Source organism: Vombatus ursinus, unplaced genomic scaffold (assembly GCF_900497805.2).
Source record: "Vombatus ursinus unplaced genomic scaffold, bare-nosed wombat genome assembly UNPS02014863.1, whole genome shotgun sequence".
Taxonomy (NCBI): domain Eukaryota; kingdom Metazoa; phylum Chordata; class Mammalia; order Diprotodontia; family Vombatidae; genus Vombatus; species Vombatus ursinus.
In genome coordinates, this window is record NW_020954641.1 from 814,597 (window position 1) to 834,795 (window position 20,199).

Sequence of the window (20,199 nt, forward strand, 5' to 3'; positions counted from 1 at the left end):
GTTGGACATGACTGAAATGACTGAATGACATTGTGCCTTAAAATCCACTACTGCTAATTACAGCTCCAGGGCCATGAGTGAAATTTTTTTCCATCTTTGAGAGATTGGCCTTGCAGGTCCTCATCACCTCCCTACCTTCCCCCATACTAACATTTGGCAAGTCCCTTCCTTAGTTTCTCTGGATGATTTCTCTGGTCATTCAAATTCTTGATATTCAATACTCTACATTCTAAGGTCCCTTTCAACTCTGAAGTCCTATGGTCTAATTTCCCTTCCACTCTAATCTTCCATGGCTTCTTCTAGCCCTAACAATCTGATTCTCCAATTCCTGAGAGTGCAAAAATTTATTTAATTATAGTCCAGAATAATTAATGGACAAGCACCCCTGATGGCCTAACAACTCTAGTAAATTCCAGCAGTCACACATGAGTATTCCTGAAAAATGCACACATTTCTCCCCTGAAAAAAACTTGTATTTACATGAGTCAGCTTCTATGACTCTCAAATGTACTTTATGTTATCTCTTTTGGAGGATAGTGTGGAGGAAATCCTTATTTAGGTCAGAGTTGGATTGGATGCCTTCTTGAGTCCTTTTCAACTCTAAGAATAATAGAGCTCATTCTATCCAGTGTAATATGTTTGTAAAGATCAAAATATTCCCACATGCCCCAGCAATGCCCCCAGAAAGCCAATTCCAAGCCATAAAACCCAGAGAAAGAGGTGAGGGTCATACAATCTTTGAAATTCAGAGTGAAAGGGCTCTTAGGGATTATTGTCCACAGTGTGGGTCCAGAATTGCGTATAATATTTGCAATTATATTTCATACTAAGGCAGCCAGACAGCTCTAGATCAGCCTTGGCTATTCCAAACCATACTTGGAGACTAAGCGTATGTGTGTTAGGCAAATGGGGATTATAATAATTGTACATTCCTCCCAGGGTTGTTGTGAGGAACAGAAGAAATATTTGTATAGTACTTTGCAGACTGTAAAGTGCTGTATAGATGATGATGATGGTGACGATATTTTTCAGGGGACAAGCTTTGCACCCAGGTCTTCCTGACTCTAAGATCAGCACTCTATCACCTATAGCATACTGCATTTCAATGTCCTCCCTAAAATGTAGACTAGTCTGTATACAGTACACCAAATGTTGTCCAAACATGGCAAAGTACAATGGAACTAACAACTGGAGTTGCCTACTAATCCCAGGAAGAGAATTCAGGATCCTGAAAGGAATCTTAGCACATGGAATATGGAATGTTTGTACTGAAAGACACCTTAGAATATGATATACGGAACATTAGATCTGGAAAGATTCCAAGAGTCATCTAGGCAGCTAAGTGGTGCAATAAATAGAGTACTGGGCCTGGAGTCAAGATAACCCGAGTTCAGATCTGGGCTTATATACTTACTAGTTGCCTGACCTGAGCAAGTCACTTAACTTCTGTCTCAGTTTCATCAATTGTAAAATGGGGATAATAATAGCACCTGCCTCTCACAGTTGTGAGAAGCAAATCAGATATTTGTAAAGTACTTAGCACAATGTCTGGCATATAGTATGAACTATATAAATGCATATTCCCTTCTTTTCCTCTTCCCCTAGTCTAACCCAGAACAATCTAGACACTGAGGCCCGGGAGAGTGAAGTGATTTGGCCATGATGCCACAGCTAGGAAGTTATGAAGTGAAGTTGCAAATGTAGATATTCTGAACTTCAGTCCAAGTCTCTTTTTGCCATGTAAGTGTTAAGGGAGCTCAGGAAGGAAAGAGATCATGGTAGGCCAAAATGGTTAGGGATTTTTCTTGGAGGAGGAGAGACAAGTTAGGTTGGGGTTAGATAGACAAAATGGAGGGGCTTGGGGCTCTGAGGTGTGAAGAACAGGATAAGGAAAGGTGGAGAGGCAGTAATAAATAGCATAGATAGGGGCAATGGGAATTTAGACCTAGATGGAGTTAAAGGGAAGTGTTTGTTTGAAGAGGGACATGAAGTTAGAAAGTCAAGATTGTGGGAGGACTTGAATTCCAGGAAAAAGGGGTTTGGACTCCTTATGATAGTCAATAGGAAACTTGACCAGGGAAGTCATAGAAGCTGACTCATGTAAATGCAAGTGATAGATAGACACTTCAAAAGATGATTGCCTCCCCTGCCTTGTTTCTAGTCAATCCCTGCTCCAATCCATTTTTTTTTCAATAGCAATGCACTGTTAGCAACTGTTAATAACTGTTGAGGTGGTTTTATCTATTTGTGGACAGCTCTAATCATTATGCATTTCTTCTTTATATTCAGTCAGTCTTCCTTTCTGTGACTCTCCCCCCCAGCTTCAGTTCCTAATTCTGTCTTCTGGTGCCAAGCAGAACAAGCCTAAGCCATCTTCCCCAAGGCAGTCTTTCAGATATTGAAAGATAACAATCACGACCAGATTAATTTACTCATCTGTAAAATGAGAGGTTTAGAGGAGATGACAGTCAAGGTCTCTTCCAGTCTAAATCTATGATTCCATAATCCTAAATCATTTTTTCTTTCCTGGGCTTCAGTGTCTTCGTGTGCACAATGAGGGGATTAGACCAGATGGTTTATAAAATCTCTACAAACACTAAATTTTATTTTATTTTGAAAAAAAGTTTTATTGATGTTTTGTTTTTACATTATTTACATTATTTTTACATTTACATTTTTATTTGTTTTTATTACATTTATTTATTTTTATTACATACATTTTACATTTACAAATTATCCCTACTCTTTGAGAGATCATTGGTAACAAAGTAATAAACTTAAGCAAAACAAATAATACAATGACCTCATCTGACAGTGCATGCTACATTCCATATTGCAGGTGGCATACACCCCTTCTCTCTGTTCTGAAAATGATTTTGAAAAATTAACAGAAATTTATTTTCTCTCCCTCTTATTCTTCACTCCATAGAAAAAAGGAGAAATTTGAGAAATCCCTTGTAACAAATATGCATAATCAAGAAAACATATTCCATCATTGGCTACATACAAATATGTATGTATATTATATATATGTATATATACATATATATATATATCACTTCTGCCAAATGGTGTTTCATCATCAGTTCTTTGGAATTATGGATAGTCCTCATATTAATCACAGTTCATACAGCTTTCAAAGTTGTTTATTTTTAAAATCTTGTTATATAAATTGTTCTGGTTTTACTCATGTCATTCTTCATCAGCTTAAAATTATCTATCTTAGAATATTGATGTTATAGTATAAATTGTTCTTCTATCCCTTCTCACTTCTTGGCATGTCTCTTTGATAATGCAATGTTCCTATGTCCCCTCTCACACTACTATATACCCTTCCCCTTAACAAGTCCCCTTTTTTGTTTATCCAGCAATAGCACTTCTAGGGTTGTATCCCAAAGAGATCATACAAATGGGAAAAAGATCCACATGTACAAAAATATTTATAGCAGCTCTTTTTGTGGTGGTCAAGAATTGGAAATTGAGGGAATGCCCATCAATTGTGAAATGGCTGAACAAGCTGTGATATATGAATGTAATGGTATACTATTGTGCTATAAGAAACAATGAGCAGGCGGTCTTTACAAAAACCTGGAAAGACTTATATGGACTGATGCTGAGTGAAATGAGCAGAACCAGGAGAACATTGTACACAGAAACAGCCACGTTGTGTGATGACTAACTTTGATAGACTTAGCCCTTCTCAGCAATGCAAGAATCTAAGAAACCTCCAAAGGTCCCATGATAGGAAATGCTATACACATCCAAAGAAAGAACTATGGAGTTTTAATGCAGATCAAAGCATACTATTTGCTATTTTTTTCTTCTGTTTTGTTTTGTTTCCTCTTTCTGGTGGTTCCTCCTATTGGTTCTAATTTTTCTTTATAGCATCACTAATGTGAAAATATGCTTAATAAGAATGTATGTTTATAGCCTGTATCAGATTACACGCTGTCTTGTGGAGGGAGGGAAGGAAGGAAGGGGAGAAAAATTTAAACTCAAAGGCTTATGGAAAGGGACAGCTAGGTGGCACAGTGGATAGAGCACCAGCCCTGAAGTCAGGAGGACCTGGGTTCAAATCTAGCCTCAGACCAAACTAGCTGTGTGACCCTGGGCAAGTCACTTAAACCCAATTGCCTAAAAACAAACAAAAAAAATTTATTTTGATTTATCAACAATCATTTCCATAAGCTTTTGTTTTAAAGATTTTTTTATTTTTTATTTTTAGGCAATTGGGGTTAAGTGACTTGCCCAGGATCACCCAGCTACTAAGTATCTGAAGCCAGATTTGAACTCACGAAAATGAGTCTTCTGACTTCAGGCCTGGTACTCTATCCATTATGTCACCCACTTGACCTTGCATACAAAAATAAAAATGCAATAGTTCCTTCTTATATTCTATTCTTTTCTATGTTCAACGCACCCAATATTTAAAACTTCAGGATTTGATGCTGGAGGGAACCTTAATGATTATCTAGTTGAATGGCAACATTTTATAGAGGAGGAGGCTGAAGCTTAGAATGGGGAAATGTTTTACCCAAGGTGGTACAGCTAGTGTAGCACCTGGGGAGAGGCACCCCTAACTTGTATAATATCTCCTCAAAAAAGAGCTGACCAAGAATTAAGATGCTTTGTGGATCTACATGGCCTAAAACAAAGCTCATGAGCCCCTACCAATGTATTTACCTTTAATAGTCAGCTAGAGGACACAGTTGAAAGCAAAGTCATTAAATGAAATATGGTAAGAAAAATAACAACAAAACATTTACCACATAAATGTGGAGAGCACTTTCTCTCTCAGATATCCATAACATCAAGGGTAATAGTGTATACCAATGAGGAACAGATGTGGAGAAGAACAGGTGTAAGGAACACATGTGATTAGGGCACACATAGAGAAATGCACATGTAGGGAACACATTTGGCTAGAGCACATATCTGAAGGGGCACAGATGTATAACTTATACATCCAGGCTGCTTATGTCTTCTAGTGGAATAATTACATTGATCCTGCTGGGTCTGCTCCCTGCTGGTCTTGTAGTCTCTGCTAAACTCCACCAGATAAATTCTGATCTGTTAGACTTGTAGACTCCACCAGAAGCTGCCCAGCTAGATGTTGTCATCTCTGACTGATGCTGTTCGGCCATAGTCTTCATTGTATGCTCTTTCTTGCTCAACTAAAATCTGACTATACCTTCTTCCAGGCAGATTTCTGGTGCTGCCATACTCCTCCATCTTCTTCACCCTCCCTGACCCTGCCACGCCCCCCCCCTTTGTTATTTAGAAAAAGCAGAATCCTTTGCCTGGGAATCAGCAAAAAACTACCTTTCAGATTCTCCTGCTTTAGTCCTTCAGAATTTTGGTTACTAAGGCCTCTCATCTCCCCAGCAGGAGCTTCTCAGTCCCAGGTGTCAAACCCTTTTCCTCTTTCTTTTCTATTTTTGGTTACAAGTGATGGCTCACCAGAAGAGGGAAGTGATGAATATTTTCAGAAATGAAGGTGACAGCAAAAACAAAAGACATCAATTCTAAAAGAACAAAGAGCAGTCCCCCTGTCCCCAAAGCTGGCTAATTTTCTCAGGCTTAGCCTTTTTTTCTTCTTCTCCAATTCTTTGTCCTGGTCCAGGGATTTGAATGTCTATGTCAGAGACTTCATCTTGGTTTATTTTGAACATTTTGTGTATCTCTTAGTTTTCAATCTCTTCAGAGTACAATATGAGCCAGGTGTTCACGCAATTTATCTAGTAACTCCCAAATATTACTAGGGTTTAGGATTCTTCAGTTTTTAAACCCTAATTCTCTTCCACTCTTTCATGAAGAGTAGGCAGAAAAGAGACACAGACACAAGCTAAGTCCAGGGGTCAATGCCCCTGTTTCCTCCCAGCTTCACTTATCTTCCTGGCCTTTTCATATGCAGAATAAGGCAACCTAAAGCTCAGAGGAGATTTGGGATGCTTCTTTATACTAATGCATCAATTCATATATAACTAGAGATTAAATGGATAGAGACTATCTATGCCAACACTCATTGTAAAGATGAGGAAATTAAGATCCAGAGGAATCAAATGACTTGCCCAAAATCACACAGCCTACTGACAGAGCTGTATCAAAACTTGCAGAGCTAGGATTTTGAACCATGCCCTTTGACTCCAATCTATGCTCTTTCCACTACCCTATTTCTAGCAAGATATAATGCTTCTGAAAATAAAAAAGTAAGATATTGGTTCTCAAACTTAGTTTTCCCTAACCTGCCCCTTAACCTAGAAGCACTTCTTTCCACATCATGCTGCCTCTTAGGAGAGAGAATACAATTTGCAAGCAGCCTTAATTCCATTCCACAATGATGACGACTGGTCCACCTGGCTCCTAGACTTTTATTGTATTTTCTGTTTTCTTTCTTTGCCCCCACCCCCCAAGTCCATTGTCAAGCTCCATTTCCCCTTTCTGAGCTTTGGCTCTGATTCACTTCCCTTTTTTGCCATTATTTCTCTAACCAACGGACAGTGAGATGGGAGAGGAGAAATGTCTGGGGAAAGGATGAACATTTAAAAAGGTTCTAGAGTAATATAAATGGTTGGTAGAGTTTGGCCAACACATTCTTCTTCCCAGAAACCCCCAGGCTGACTTAAGGGATTGAGTTATCCCCATTCTTCTTCTGCTCTCTACTTTTCCTCTCTCTTCCCTTCTTATCCAGCCACATTCCTTCTGAGGGAAGCAAAAGCAGCTTCTACTTTCTCAAATTTTACATGTTTCCTGTGGTAAAGACTTAAAAGTTTTTCTTGAAAATCATGAATTGGATAAGTTTCAGTGGTCCTATTATGAGGTAATAATAATAGCTCCAATTTCCATATAATTTTAAGATTTACAAAGAACTTTTCTCACCAGTGCTGGAGTCAGGCAGACTCATTCGTGAGTTCAAATCTGGCCTCAGACACTTGCTAGCTACATAACCCTGGGCAAGTCACTTAACCCTGTTTGCTTCAGTTTCCACATCTGTAAAATGAGCTGGAGAAGGAAATGGCAAATGATTCTAGTATATTTTCCAGGAAAACTCCAAATAGGCTCATGAAAAGTCAGACACTACTGAAACGACTCAACAATAAAAAACAAATGAGAAAATCACTGATCAAGAATATCCTCCACAGCATCTCCTCCCCCAAAGTTCAAAGACCTCAAACAACAGGAAATTTACTTCCTCTCTAGTCAGTCCATTCTTCCTTTGCTCAGGTCATATTGTCAGGACATCGTTTTCTTTATTGAGTTAATATCTCAATACCTCCTATCGTTCCTTGTTTTATGCTCTGGGATGAAGCAAAAATAACTTTAATATTTCTTCTTCATGACAGCCCTTTAAATACTTGCAGACAAGTATTTATTTATATATATATGTATTTGTATGTATGTGTGCATGCATGTGGTTTGTGCTTCACTTTTGAAGAGGATCATGACATATCTTGGATATCAGAACACCAAGGGCCACGTCTGCAAAGCTTCTCTTATGTGGATGATAGAATGTCTCAGCAAGGAGCAGGTGCTGACCCTGAGAAGATTGAAGTACCTTCATCTAGTCATGTTAGAAGAATTATTCCTCAGCTTCAGTGGCTACTTTTGGAAATCTTTGAGGTGCTGTAGCACCAGTGAAGAGCCCTCTAATCATCTCACTTGGGAGTATATGATTGAAAAGAACCAAAAGCGAAATGGAAAGGGGCTACCTGTCCTTAATCCTCTGATACTAACTCTAGGTCATTAGTCCATCCACAAATTAGAGTTCTTATCCTTGCAGTAGGCTATTCTAAATCAGTGCTGAGATTATATGAGTGGAGCTTGATTCTAATGAATAGCAAGCAGCCTATTGACTCATTTTCTCCAATATAAAGGTAAATGCTTCCAGCAAGTAGCCACCTGCTCTTCAATTTATGATCTTAGAACCATACCTGGGGCAATGAGAGGTTAAGTCTTGCCCATAGTTACAATGAGTAGCATATGCCAGAAACAGGGCTTCAACTTGAGTCTGAGTTTCCTGACTCTGTGGCTGGCACTGTATATATAATACTATGCTGCTGGTGAGGAGATCCTACACTGAACAGAGGATTGGACTAGATGTCCTAGGTGAATTTGCCAGCTCCCATGGATTCAGTGATCATCTCCATGATGATGAGTCTCCAATCTACTTATCCTGCCTTTTGTATGGATCCCTCCAAGTGCCACCAAATTGCTCTTTGGTAGCTAAGGTATCACAATGCCTCTAGTTCAAATGACAGGGGTTATAATCAACAATAAGTTGAGAATTTGCCTATCCTTACCCTTTTCTGACCCCTCCACCTCCTCTTTCCTTACTTCCTCAGGACTTCATGTCAAGGAAACAGCTTTGGATCTCTGTGGATAGTAAATATTGTTACTTTTCCTCTAGTGTGATTTTCCTGACTCCATTAGGGGAAAAAAGGCAGCAAATTGCATCTGGGGGTATGGATCAAGTAAAGTAGAATTCTTAACACATACCTCACTGAAACTCTTTCCTGAAATTTTGCTATTTGAAAAGACCTGATCTAGCTCAAAACTTTCATTTTATACATAAGGAAACTGGGACCTAGAGAGGGGAAATTATTTGTTGAACATCACACAGATATTAAGTGTAATTAAACTGTCAACCAATTGATCAATAACTATTTATTAAGTGACAGCTATGTACCAGAAACTGTGCTAGGTGTGGGGAATAAAAGGACAAAAATGAAACCTTCTTTATCCTTAAGTAGTTTACCTTTTCTTGGAAGGCATTTATATTCTATGGGGAAAAATAGCTATTCACATCTAGAACTTATTGATTCAAAATCCAGTGCACTTTCCCCCATAACCATCTTTCAGGCTGGTGTCCACAACATTGTGGATGTCAGAGCTGGAACTGAATGTAATATAGGAAACAGGGGAAGACTTCTCAAATTTATACAGTGAAAAAATTTTTTTCTTCCAGCGATTTTTACTGAGCAGAATAAGCCTAGAAAGGAAAATTCTCACTTTCCTCATCACCAAAAATGCACTTTCACAAGACCATCATCAGTTAGGGGAAAAAAGAAGTTACACAATCTTGGAATACAGGATGTAAAAGCTAAAGAGAACCCAAGAAAATAAAATATAGAAGGTCAAATTTTGCGGGCACTTTGCGAAACAGAAAAGAGAACTTTTGAACCCAGAAGGAGTTTTAGAGTAATATAGACTACCAGAGATGAAAAGGTCTCTAGAAGATAGAATCTAGAACAGATTCAGAAGGGAATTAAGGGATAAATTATCAAATTGTTGTTGATGAGTCATTTCAATCCTGTCTGACCCTTTGTGACCCCATTTGGGGTTTTCTTGGCAAAGATACTGGGGTGGTGCTTTACCATTTCCTTTTCACTCATTTTATAGATGAGGAACTGAGGCAAACAAGGTTAAATAACTTGCCCAGTGTCACACAGCTAGTGAGTATCTGAGGTCAAGTTTGAACTCAGATCTTCCTGACTCCAGGGCTGGTGCTCTAGCTACCGCTCCACCTATTACACCGTAACAGTTATAGTATTGAAAATATCTTAAAAGTAGTAGTAGCAACATATTCTTTATAATATGGGATAGTTCCCTGGGAGGGGAGAGGAGGAATTCTGGGGGAAATTTAGGCTATATAAAGCAGAGGATATCAACATATTTTTTAAAAGTAGCTCCAGTATAATCATTATCAATATTTTTGGGGAGAGAGGTTCTATTCACTATACTAAGCATATTATAACTTCAAATCTTTTCCACTATCTATCAAGCGGTCCAGGACTAGTCTTCATCCCCTACTCCCAGCATGTCCCAAAGTAATAGCCAAATCATAAAACACTCATCCATTCCTCTGTTCCTCGTTCTCCCCAGCTGTTTTCTTGTGTCACCCTGGCTCCTGATATTCATAGCAAACCACAAGTCTTCTTTGCTCATTCCTTTCCGAAAACTTAATGCTCCAAACCTTCAGTAGAGAGTGTCATCACCTCAGAAAAAGAGATGGCATGGAATGGAAGCAGCCAAGAGATACTTGTCTCCTGGGGCCTACAGACCCAGATGTACATGGTAAGGTGAAGGGGGCTAAGGGACAGCAGGCCTTTAGAGAAGGCTTTATATGGGTAGGAAAGGGGGAGTGCTGAAGTAGAGAACAGGGACTGGTGCATCTGGGGTCTAAAAAGAGAGAAGAGAATTTCTAGAAGGACAGTCCTATTTTCAACACTCAGCTAAATATTGAGAAACCCAAAGGAAATTCATGACCCATCTTCTTTTACCATTTTCACCACCATCCTCATTATCCTCACAATCTGTAAACATCTATTGCATATTTACTCTGCACTATAGAGTAGCCAAAGGAGCATAACGAACAGTCCTGTCCTTGAGAGGCTCAACAATCAAGTTGGGGAGGACATAGACTTAAGACAAATAATTAAAATGCATAGAGAGTTTTTGCTAAATGCCTTAGGAATGAATGGAAGACATAAGGCATAAGTCCTGGCAATGTTACATACTTGATGTGTGATCTTGGGCAGGCTATTTCCAATCTCTGAGCCACAGCTTCCTTTCTCTTGACTTAAAAAAATAGTAGTTGTCCCTTCCACATTGTAGGGGTTATGAGAATGGTGCCCCCCATTATCTGCATAAAATTCTTTGACCTCTTGTTATTAGAAAAGAAGTCTGAATTATTATATTAAAAGATAAAATATGTTAAATTATATAATATTATACACATATTTTATGCATTTTTGAATTTCTAAACTTTTTCCATGTTGTCTTCATGTGTTGTCTCCAGCTTCCACAAAACTCCCCCCAAATTCCCATTTAATTTCTTATGCTGACCTGCTATAGATCAAAACCATGGGGAAAGTTGTGATGTGGAAAGGATAACTATATTGATGTATTCTGTTTTTATATGACATTGGTTTCCCAACATAATCTTCCTCCTCTTTCTTCCCACCTCCAGCTTCTGTAAGATAAGGAATAATAGATTTAAGAGTTGAAAGGAATCTCTTCATAGGTCATCTTTTCCAATGTGTACCTGAAAAAAAAAGGGTCTTTTCAACAACATATATGATAAGTGGTCCTCTAGCCTTTGCTTAGAGAATCCAACTGAGGAGAGACCTTCCCACCTCCTGAGTATGTCCATTTTACTTTTGGATACTCGTATTGTTAGGAAGATTTCTTTATATTAAGCTGAAATGTATCTCTTAGCATCTTCCACCTATTCCTGCTGTCTTGGAACAAGCAGACCATGTACTGATTGTCCTTTTCCATTAGAGAGAGCTTCAAATACTTAAAGATGGCTAATCTTGTTTCAAAGTTTTCTCTACTCCAGAAAAAAAATGTCCCCAAGTCCTTCAATTAATTCTCATGTGACATAACGCAAGTCCCTTCAACATCTTAATTGACATTCTTATAGATATCGCTTCCCAAAATGTGTGCACAAAACTAAACACAATATTCCAGAACACTCCAGATGTATTGTGATCAAGGAAGAGTCACAAGGAGTAATACCTCTGCATTCTTGGAAGCTATGCCTCTCTAAATTTATCCTATGATCAAATTTACATTTTGGAAATAGAGTTGCTATACTTAACTGTTAAATTATATTAAACTCGTGATCCAAAAGACTCTCAGATTTACTTAAACTTCTAAAAATTTATTTTTTTTCAAGAAGCAAAATTCTGCCTTTTCTTCTTCTCACCTTTTTCAGACCCCATTGAGAAAGAAAAACACACAGATGCACACACACACACACACACACACACACACACCCTGCTATGAACACGTATAGTCAATTAAAACAAAATTCCATGTTGGCTATGTCAAAAACAATATGTCTCCATCATCAATTTAAATCTTTCAAAGCTGCTTGTCTTCACAATGTTTTTATCATATAAATTGTTCTTCTGATTCTGCTCACTTCAGTTGGCATCAATTTATACAAAATTTCCTGACTTTCTCCAAAATTATCCCCTTTATCATGTCATTCAAAAATTTAGAATTCCATCATATTCATATACTTTAACTCGGTCATTCTCCAACTAATGGTCATCCCTCTAGTTTTGAATACTTTGCCACCACAAAAAGAGTGGCTATAAATAGTTTTGTACATATAAGTCATGTTCCTCTTTCTTTCATTTCTTTGGGATTTGACCTAGTATTACTGGGTCAAAAGGTATGAAGAATTTAATAACTTTGGGGCATTGTTTCAAATTGCTTTCCAGAATGACTGGGCCAGTTCACAGCTCTATCAAGAGTTTGTTATGATAGCCTCTCTGATATTTGCCATTTTGGGGTCAATACCTGAGAGCTATTTTATTTGTATTTCTCCAATCATTAGGGATTTGGGTAATTTTTTAAAACATGGCTATTCATAGATTAAATATCTTTCTCTCAAAATTGTCTATTCATATCCTTTGATCATGTATCACATACTCCCAGATTTCTTTCAGCAGAACTACTATCTACATGTACCCCATCTTGTACTTATAAAGTTGATTTTTTGAACTTGTATATGGCTTAATATTTATCCCAACTAAATTTTCTTTTTTGATATGGTTCAATGTTCTAGCCCATTAAGATATTTTTGAATCCTGGTTCTCTTATACAGAGCTAACTATCCTTTCTATCTTTATGTCTTCTGCTGATTTGATAAATGTACTGTCTTTGTCTTTAAGTTATTGGTAAAAGTATCAAAGAACTCAGAGGCACACACATATTTTAGAATCCTTTCTGGATGACATCAACCCATTAATAATTACTCTTCAGGTTAGGTTATTTGACCAATTTCAAATCCAACCAGTCACATTATCACTTAGCCTGTATCTCTGCATTTTCTGCAACAATAGCAGGAGAGACTGTCAAATTCTTTGCTAAAATATAGATAAGTTATATATACAGCTTTTCCTTAATCTATTTGATAAGTAACCCTGTCCAAAAAAAAAGAAAGAAAATAAATTTAGCCTGGCATGGTTCCCCCAACCCAAAAAATCAGGATATATTGATAATTGATATTTAATTTTTTTAACATCATGATCATTTCTGCAGCCCTAGAGTCAAGAGGACCCAACTTTAAATCTGGCCTCAGATACTTACTAACTGTGTGACCCTGGGTGAGTCACTTAACCCTGTTTGCCTCAATTTCCTCATCTGCCAAAATGAGCTGGAGAAGGAAATGACAAATCACTCCAGTATCTTTGCCAAGAAAACCCCAAATGCGGTCATGAAGAATCAGACACAACTGAAACGACTCTACAGCAACGTTTCTGGATATATTCACCAGTACCTTTGTGCCTTCCTTTAAAAAAATTATGAATATTTTTTGTTTTTTTTATCACTTTCATTTCCCAATAAATCCCTTCCCCTCCATCCAGAGAGCCATCTCTTACAAAAACAAAACTAAACTTAAAAAAATAAAATAAAATGCAATTTAGCAAAACTAACCAACACATTAAAATAAGCCTGACAGTGCATGCTTTCTTCCTCTTCTACAATCCTCCACCTCTGCAAAGAAAGGAGGGAAGAACATTCTCTTAGCTCATATTCCATGTCAGCCTTGATCATTATAATTACACAACATTCAGAATTATTATTGTTATTGTCTTTTCCATTTATGTTTTTGCTATCATTTTATATATTATTTTCCTGGTTCTGTTTATTTCCCTTGGCATTAGTTCATATGTCTCCCTTTGCCTCCCTGCATTCTTCACATTCATTCTTTTCTTATGTGGCAGAGATATTCCATTACATTCTTATGCTAAAATTTGTTTATCTATTTCCCATTTAAAGGGCATTCAATTTGTTTCTGGTTCTTTCACATGAAAAAGGTGAGATACAAATGTTTTGGTGCATATTGGACCTCATTTTCCATTTTTGGGAAATGTGCCTAGCTGTATGGCCTTCTCTTTTGACCAACAACAATAACAACAAAAACAAAACCCAAAAACCAATTCATCAAAACCAGAGACAAAATAACTGCATATAACAGCATATGCAACACAACATACCTGTAGTTCCCACCTCTCTTTTGAAGGAGGGGCATGCATTTCATCATCTGTTCTGAGACCAACATTAGGTGTATTCTATTTTGTATTAATCTATGCTGTCTTTCTGAGATCACGATTTCCTTTTCTCAATATTCACCAACCATTCCAATAATCATAATAACTATTATTATTATTGTAGCTTACATGTATATAGCATTTACTGCCTGCCAGTCACTGTGCTCAGCTTTAAGAACATTATCTCATTTGATCCTTGCAACAGCCCTGGGAGGCAGGTACTGTTATTATTCTCCTTTTATAGATGAGAAATGGATGCAAACTAAGTTTAAGTGACTTACCCAGGGTAACATAGCTAGTAAGTATCTGAGGTTGGGTTTGAACTCAGATTTTTCCTAACTCTGGGCCTGGCATTCCATTCATTCCTCCACCTAGCTGCTCTGTGTAATTATACATTCCAGAATCTTTTTCAGGAATTGACATTAAACTCACTGGCCTAGAATTTGTAGTATTATTACAAAAGTAGAATTGCACTATATCTTTCTTCTATATAGAAATCTGGATGACATTTGCTGTTTTCTAATCCTGCAGTAAGTCTCTTACTCACCAGAACATTTCAAAGATCGCTGATGGGAACTTAGCAATCGTATCTATCATGTCCAGTACTTTTTCTGGATCAGATGACATATTTTTAAAAGGCAGCTAATCCCTCTTTGTATCTTCTTACCTATCTTGGATATCAACTCCCTATTATCTATTTCTATTCTGCTGGCAGAGAAAAAAGAAGCCTAAGAAAAATCCAGCAGCTCTGCCTTCTTGCCATCATTAGTTATTGGCATTCCACCTGAACTGAGCAAGAGTCCTCTTGCTTCTTGGATCCTGCCCTTTCCCCTAAACTAGCTAAACATTTCCCTTTTGTTATTCCTTAGTTTTTTATCAGCTCAGTTTCAAGTGTATCACTTATGACACTATTCTTAAGAAAACTATTATTTTCTTCCTCCTTGAGAGCTGAGACTGTCTTGGTTGTTTTATTTATTTGTTTGTTCATTCATTCATTCACTTATTTATATCCCCAGTGTTTAGCATAATGTTTGACACATAGTAAATGCTTTTTCATTCATTTGTTCATTCACTCATTTATTCACTCTAACATCTTTATCTCTTCTAATAATCTAAGTTCTGTTTAATTTCTCCTTTCAGATCTACTATTTTATAGCTTATGTTCAAAGGGGTCTTCTAGCTCTGACATTCTGTGTTTGAAAATATCTTCTAATGTCCTTTCAAGTTCTAATATTATGTGGTGAAAGGTCTTTTCCATTTTGGACATTCTATTTTTTGAAATTTTAGAATTCTGTTCATCTCTAACATTCATATCTAATTTAATTTCCCACTCTAAATATGTTCTGTTCAATGTTCTAAGATCCTTTTAAGCCTTAATTTTTGAAATTTTGATTACTCTCAGATCTTACATTCTCTCTTTTTCATTATATGATTCCTTCTAGTTCTAAAATTCTATGTTCTTTGTTCAAAGGTCTCTCTGGCTCTCAAATTCTATTATGCATGTTCTAAGGATCTTTTTATTTCTACAACTCTGTCTTCTAAGTTTTCAAGTGCCTTCCATCCATGCCATTCTATATTCTAGGTTTCCTTCTAACTCTGACCTTCTTAGATTCTGTATTCACAAATACCTTCTAGTCCTGATGGTTTATATCACATTGCACAGTCTTTCTAGCTATAACTTTCTATGTGCTGTGTTTCTTAGGTCCCCTCTGCATTCAAATTCCATCACCCATGTTTTTAAGCTCTTTCTAGTTCTAATATTGTCATTTATGTGTGTGCCTTAAGATCTTTTCTACCTTTAACCATTATGCTTTAATGTCCCTTGCAACTGACATTCTGTGTTCTATGTTCTAAGGCCCTTTCGAGCTACACCCATCTGTGCTTTAATTTCTCTAGAAGTCTTTTTTTTTCTTGTTGTTTTTGGTTGGGCAATGGGGTTGAGTGACTTGCCCAGGGTCACACAGCCAGTAAGTGTCACGTGTCTGAGGCTGGATTTGAACTCAGGTTCTCCTGACTCCAGGGCCAGTGCTCTATCCACTGTGCCACCTAGCTGCCCCCAGAAGTCTTTAAGGAAAATGTTATTTTCATCCTTGACTTCTGAGTGCCTCAAATATATTCTGCACTGTTGTTAGGAGGATTACTTCTACAGCTTATACACACACACTCACACACACACACACACACACACAGTATTTTATTGCTACAAAGCTTTCCTCCATGCTACCTCATTTGGTTCTCACAACAGCTCTGAGTGAAGTAGTTTAGGAGTTATCATCCCCATTTCACAGATAAGGTAACAGATTCAGAGAATTAAAATATCTGACATGAAGTTAATCTATGACAGGTGAGCTACATCAGCCTCAAAGTCAGGTCTACTGAGTCCTTTGCTCTTTCTTTTTGATTACACTCATGATAGACTGGATTTAAACTACTCTTTTCCTCATACCACTTGGAGGACAGGAAACAGAGATAAGCACCCCAGAATTCTTATATGAGGGAAGAAACAAGTGGGTGAGAAGCACTGAGTGGGAATCTGATTTGTTGGTGCATGAACAGGAATGAGCTGTGTCTGTTACAGGTCCTTCCCAGGGAGAACATGACAATGTTGCCTCAGGATAGCTCCTTAGAACCATCAGACACAGCTGTTGGCTCGCCTCACCAAGCTTGGGCTGCTTTTAACATCCTATGTGTAATCATCCTTGGAATAATGTTCATCATGGGTACAGTTGGTAATGCATTTGTCATCTGGGTGGCTGGTTTCCATATGCCTCATACCGTCAACACCGTGTGGTTTGTCAACCTTGCTATTGCTGACTTTGCTTTCTGCCTCTCCCTACCCCTCAACATGACCTTTGTGATCCTGCATAGACAGTGGCCATTTGGTAGGGCTCTCTGCAAACTCCATAGTGCCATTAATAACCTCAACCTCTTTGCCAGTGTCTTCCTAGTGTCCCTCCTTTCTGTGGACCGCTGTATCACTGTCTTTTGGCCACTTTGGGCCAGTAAACCCTGAAGGCCATGCCTGGCAGCCTTTGGGGCTCTGGGAGCCTGGATCATGGCCCTTGCCTTCTGTGGTACCTCACTGGTGATCAAGGACACAATTACACACCAAGGTATCACCTACTGCTACAACAACTATGATATCTGGAACGAAACTCATGGGAGCCATGAGTTATGGCAGAAGATCACTATCCCCTGGTACCATGCCCTTATCATCATCCGTTCAGTATGTGGTTTTATGGTGCCAGTGGTTGTTATTGGGGTCTGTTATGGCCTGATAAGTGCCAAGCTTTGGCAGAATCAGCTTGCATCGTCCAGTTGGCCCTTTTGGGTCCTCTTGGCTGTGGTTGTTGCCTTCTTCCTCTGCTGGCTGCCCTTTCATGTGCTCCAATGGGCAGAATTCATTTCCTTGTTGAAGAACCATCAGGTCCTCTATACCATGGTCCAACACCTGGGCACAATTGCCACCTCCCTGGCCTTTCTGAATAGCTGTCTCAACCCAGTGCTTTATGTTTTTATTGGGCATGATTTTCATGAGCAGTTGCTCCACTCCCTGCCAGCTGCCCTGGAACGAGCCTTGGCTGAGGACAAAAGACATCCCTGCCACAGGTCACAAGAATGGAAGGTGCCCTTGGACCCTGTCTCTACCCCATCTCTACTTGTATCTAAGTTTACAAGGCCAAAAGATCACTATCAAAAATCATCTGTAGCAGGCAACGTATGACTTTCAAGACTCATTGGACACTGATCAGAGTACCCTGTACCCCAGAGCAAGTTTCCCCTCCCTTTGTAACTCTAAATTTCTTCATCTGCAAAATTATAGGGTTAAACTAGATAATTTTTAAGGTCTTGTTCAGTTTTACATGGTTGTGATCCTATGACATTACCATGCAAAAGATTGAGAGCAATTCAGGGAGAGTTGAATAAGATACAGTCCTTCCTTTAAAGGAATTCTCAGGATCCTTAAGAGAAGGATCATAGGATCATAAAAGTATAGCTGCAAGAGGCCTTAGAGATGCTTTAGTCCAAGGATGCTTAACTTTAAGTCCATGAACCCTTAAATATTCCATAAATAGATTCAAGGCTATCCATGGGAAAAAATATTTCCTTATTTTAACATGACATTAGATGACAAAATCAGGATCCAAAAATATTTCTACAGAGATATCTAATAAGATGTAAGAGGAGACCTGGAGAGATAATAGTTCTTTTGAAAAGAGTTGGAATTTTTACTAGACTGCAAACTCAAGATGATCAAACTGGGTAATATGGCAGCTAAAAAAAAAAAAGTCAATGTGGGAAGGTATAAGAAGGAGAGAAAATAATTACTTGTTAATTTTTAAAAAGTAAAATAAAATAAAATACATTAAAAAAGCTAATGCAACTTTATGCTACATTAAAAGAAACATAAATAGGGCTCAGAATAAGGGAGATAGTCCTGTTCTATTCTGCTCTGGATGTAGATTTTTTTACTGACTTCATTGATTATTTATATGATAGAATATTCTCATTTCTTGAGCTTTGCTTTTTTACTTAAGAACCTGCTTCCCAGAGAGAAGATTCCATTAGCTCTTGTCTCTACTTTCCTTCACAGTGATACATGTGACTTTACATACGATATGACCCAATTCCTCCATTCTGAAACTAATGTGCACAAAGATTTTCAGTTAAATGTATAATTGTCTTTCTGTTCTTCCTTCTATATAAAAACACTCATCCTATTTGGTATTTGTTAATCTCAAAAATAAAAAAGTTAAAAAATATAGCTAAAGATATGGTGTATAAGTTCACCTCAGGAGATAGAAAGCATATAGTGAGGCTGGGAGCAGATGTATTGGCACTCATGCCTAACTAAATCATGTTTAGAATCATTGCTGACTACACACACATGCACACATGCACACACACACTATATATGTATATGTATATATACACATATATATATTGCATATATGTTTTATAGGTATACATGTATATGATAAATCTTGGGTAGAGCCTAAATTAAGGGGCAAATTTTAGTCTAGATTACTGATTGTTAAATCATTCATGAGTTGTGACTATTTGTGATGTAACTGTAAGAAAAGTACCCATGTATACAAAATCTGATTCTTTTATCTCTCCCAGTGCCAAGCACAGGGTTATATGTATAGGAGGTGCACAATAAATGTTCCTTGAACTGAATCACTTTCTCTTCCAATTTCTAAGTCCTTGGCATAAGGTTTCTTCTGTAAACCACAACCCTGAAAGATACAATATCTTGGGAACATCCCAACCATGAGGGCAGAAGGAAAGAAGTCCCAGAATCAAACACTGGTAGTGCTATATAGCATATTCTAGCCTCACCCTTTCTCTATCTCACACTGAAGGATTTAGAGCTAGAAGTAACAATGATGGTCCAACCACCTCATTTTATGGGTCAGGGTTCTTAGGGCCAGAGAGGAAACAAGACTTGTCCAAGGTTACTTGGGCGGTGAGGAGCATGACTAGCATTCAAACCCAAGTTTCTGTCATCCAGTTTAGGATCTTTCTATCACACTATATTGTCATCTTGATCTACATAGCAAGAAAGTTTTGAGCTAGGCCTGGGGAAGAAAGGTGGCACAGTCCCTACTTCCTCCAAGGACCTTACAATATACTATATATGTTTATCCACATATTAGATGTATTTTATGCAAACAGCGTTTTCCTGAATACCAAGAACACCATACAGAGTAGCTCTTTAGTGAATATTGGTTGAATTGAATGTCAAAGAGATCTCATTTTTAGAGTGGTACCTATATATTTGATGTTGGCTGATATGATGATCATATACTATGATTTAATCTAATTCTTCTCTTAATTTTCTAGGAAAGCTTCTGAATCCCAACCTCATTTTGGTAGCACTGAGTGGGAGGCTTTTTGCCTATGATTTAGCCATAAGATCTCTGGGAGACCCAGAGACCCAAAAATCTAATCCCAGCAAAGGTGATTAGAAACAAGGAGGGTAGAAGAATTAAATGGTCTTTTTGTTTGTTTGTCTGTTTGTTTGTTTTCAAAAAGACGCTTAAAGCCTAGTATGAAACACTTGGGGGCATGTGCATAGGGCACATAGGAAACATGTGAAACCAAGAGGTTCCCTAGAACCTCTGGT

The 20,199-nt window shown here is 37.9% G+C and overlaps 1 protein-coding gene across 1 annotated transcript; it reads left to right on the top strand.

Annotated features, from left to right (window-relative positions):
• The first annotated feature begins 10,008 nt into the window (after positions 1–10,008).
• On the top strand, positions 10,009–17,793 carry LOC114027572 (formyl peptide receptor-related sequence 4-like). The gene is given in 2 exon segments (XM_027841673.1): positions 10,009–10,074; positions 16,648–17,793. Coding segments are annotated over 2 exon segments (1,212 nt in total).
• The last annotated feature ends 2,406 nt before the right edge of the window (positions 17,794–20,199 follow it).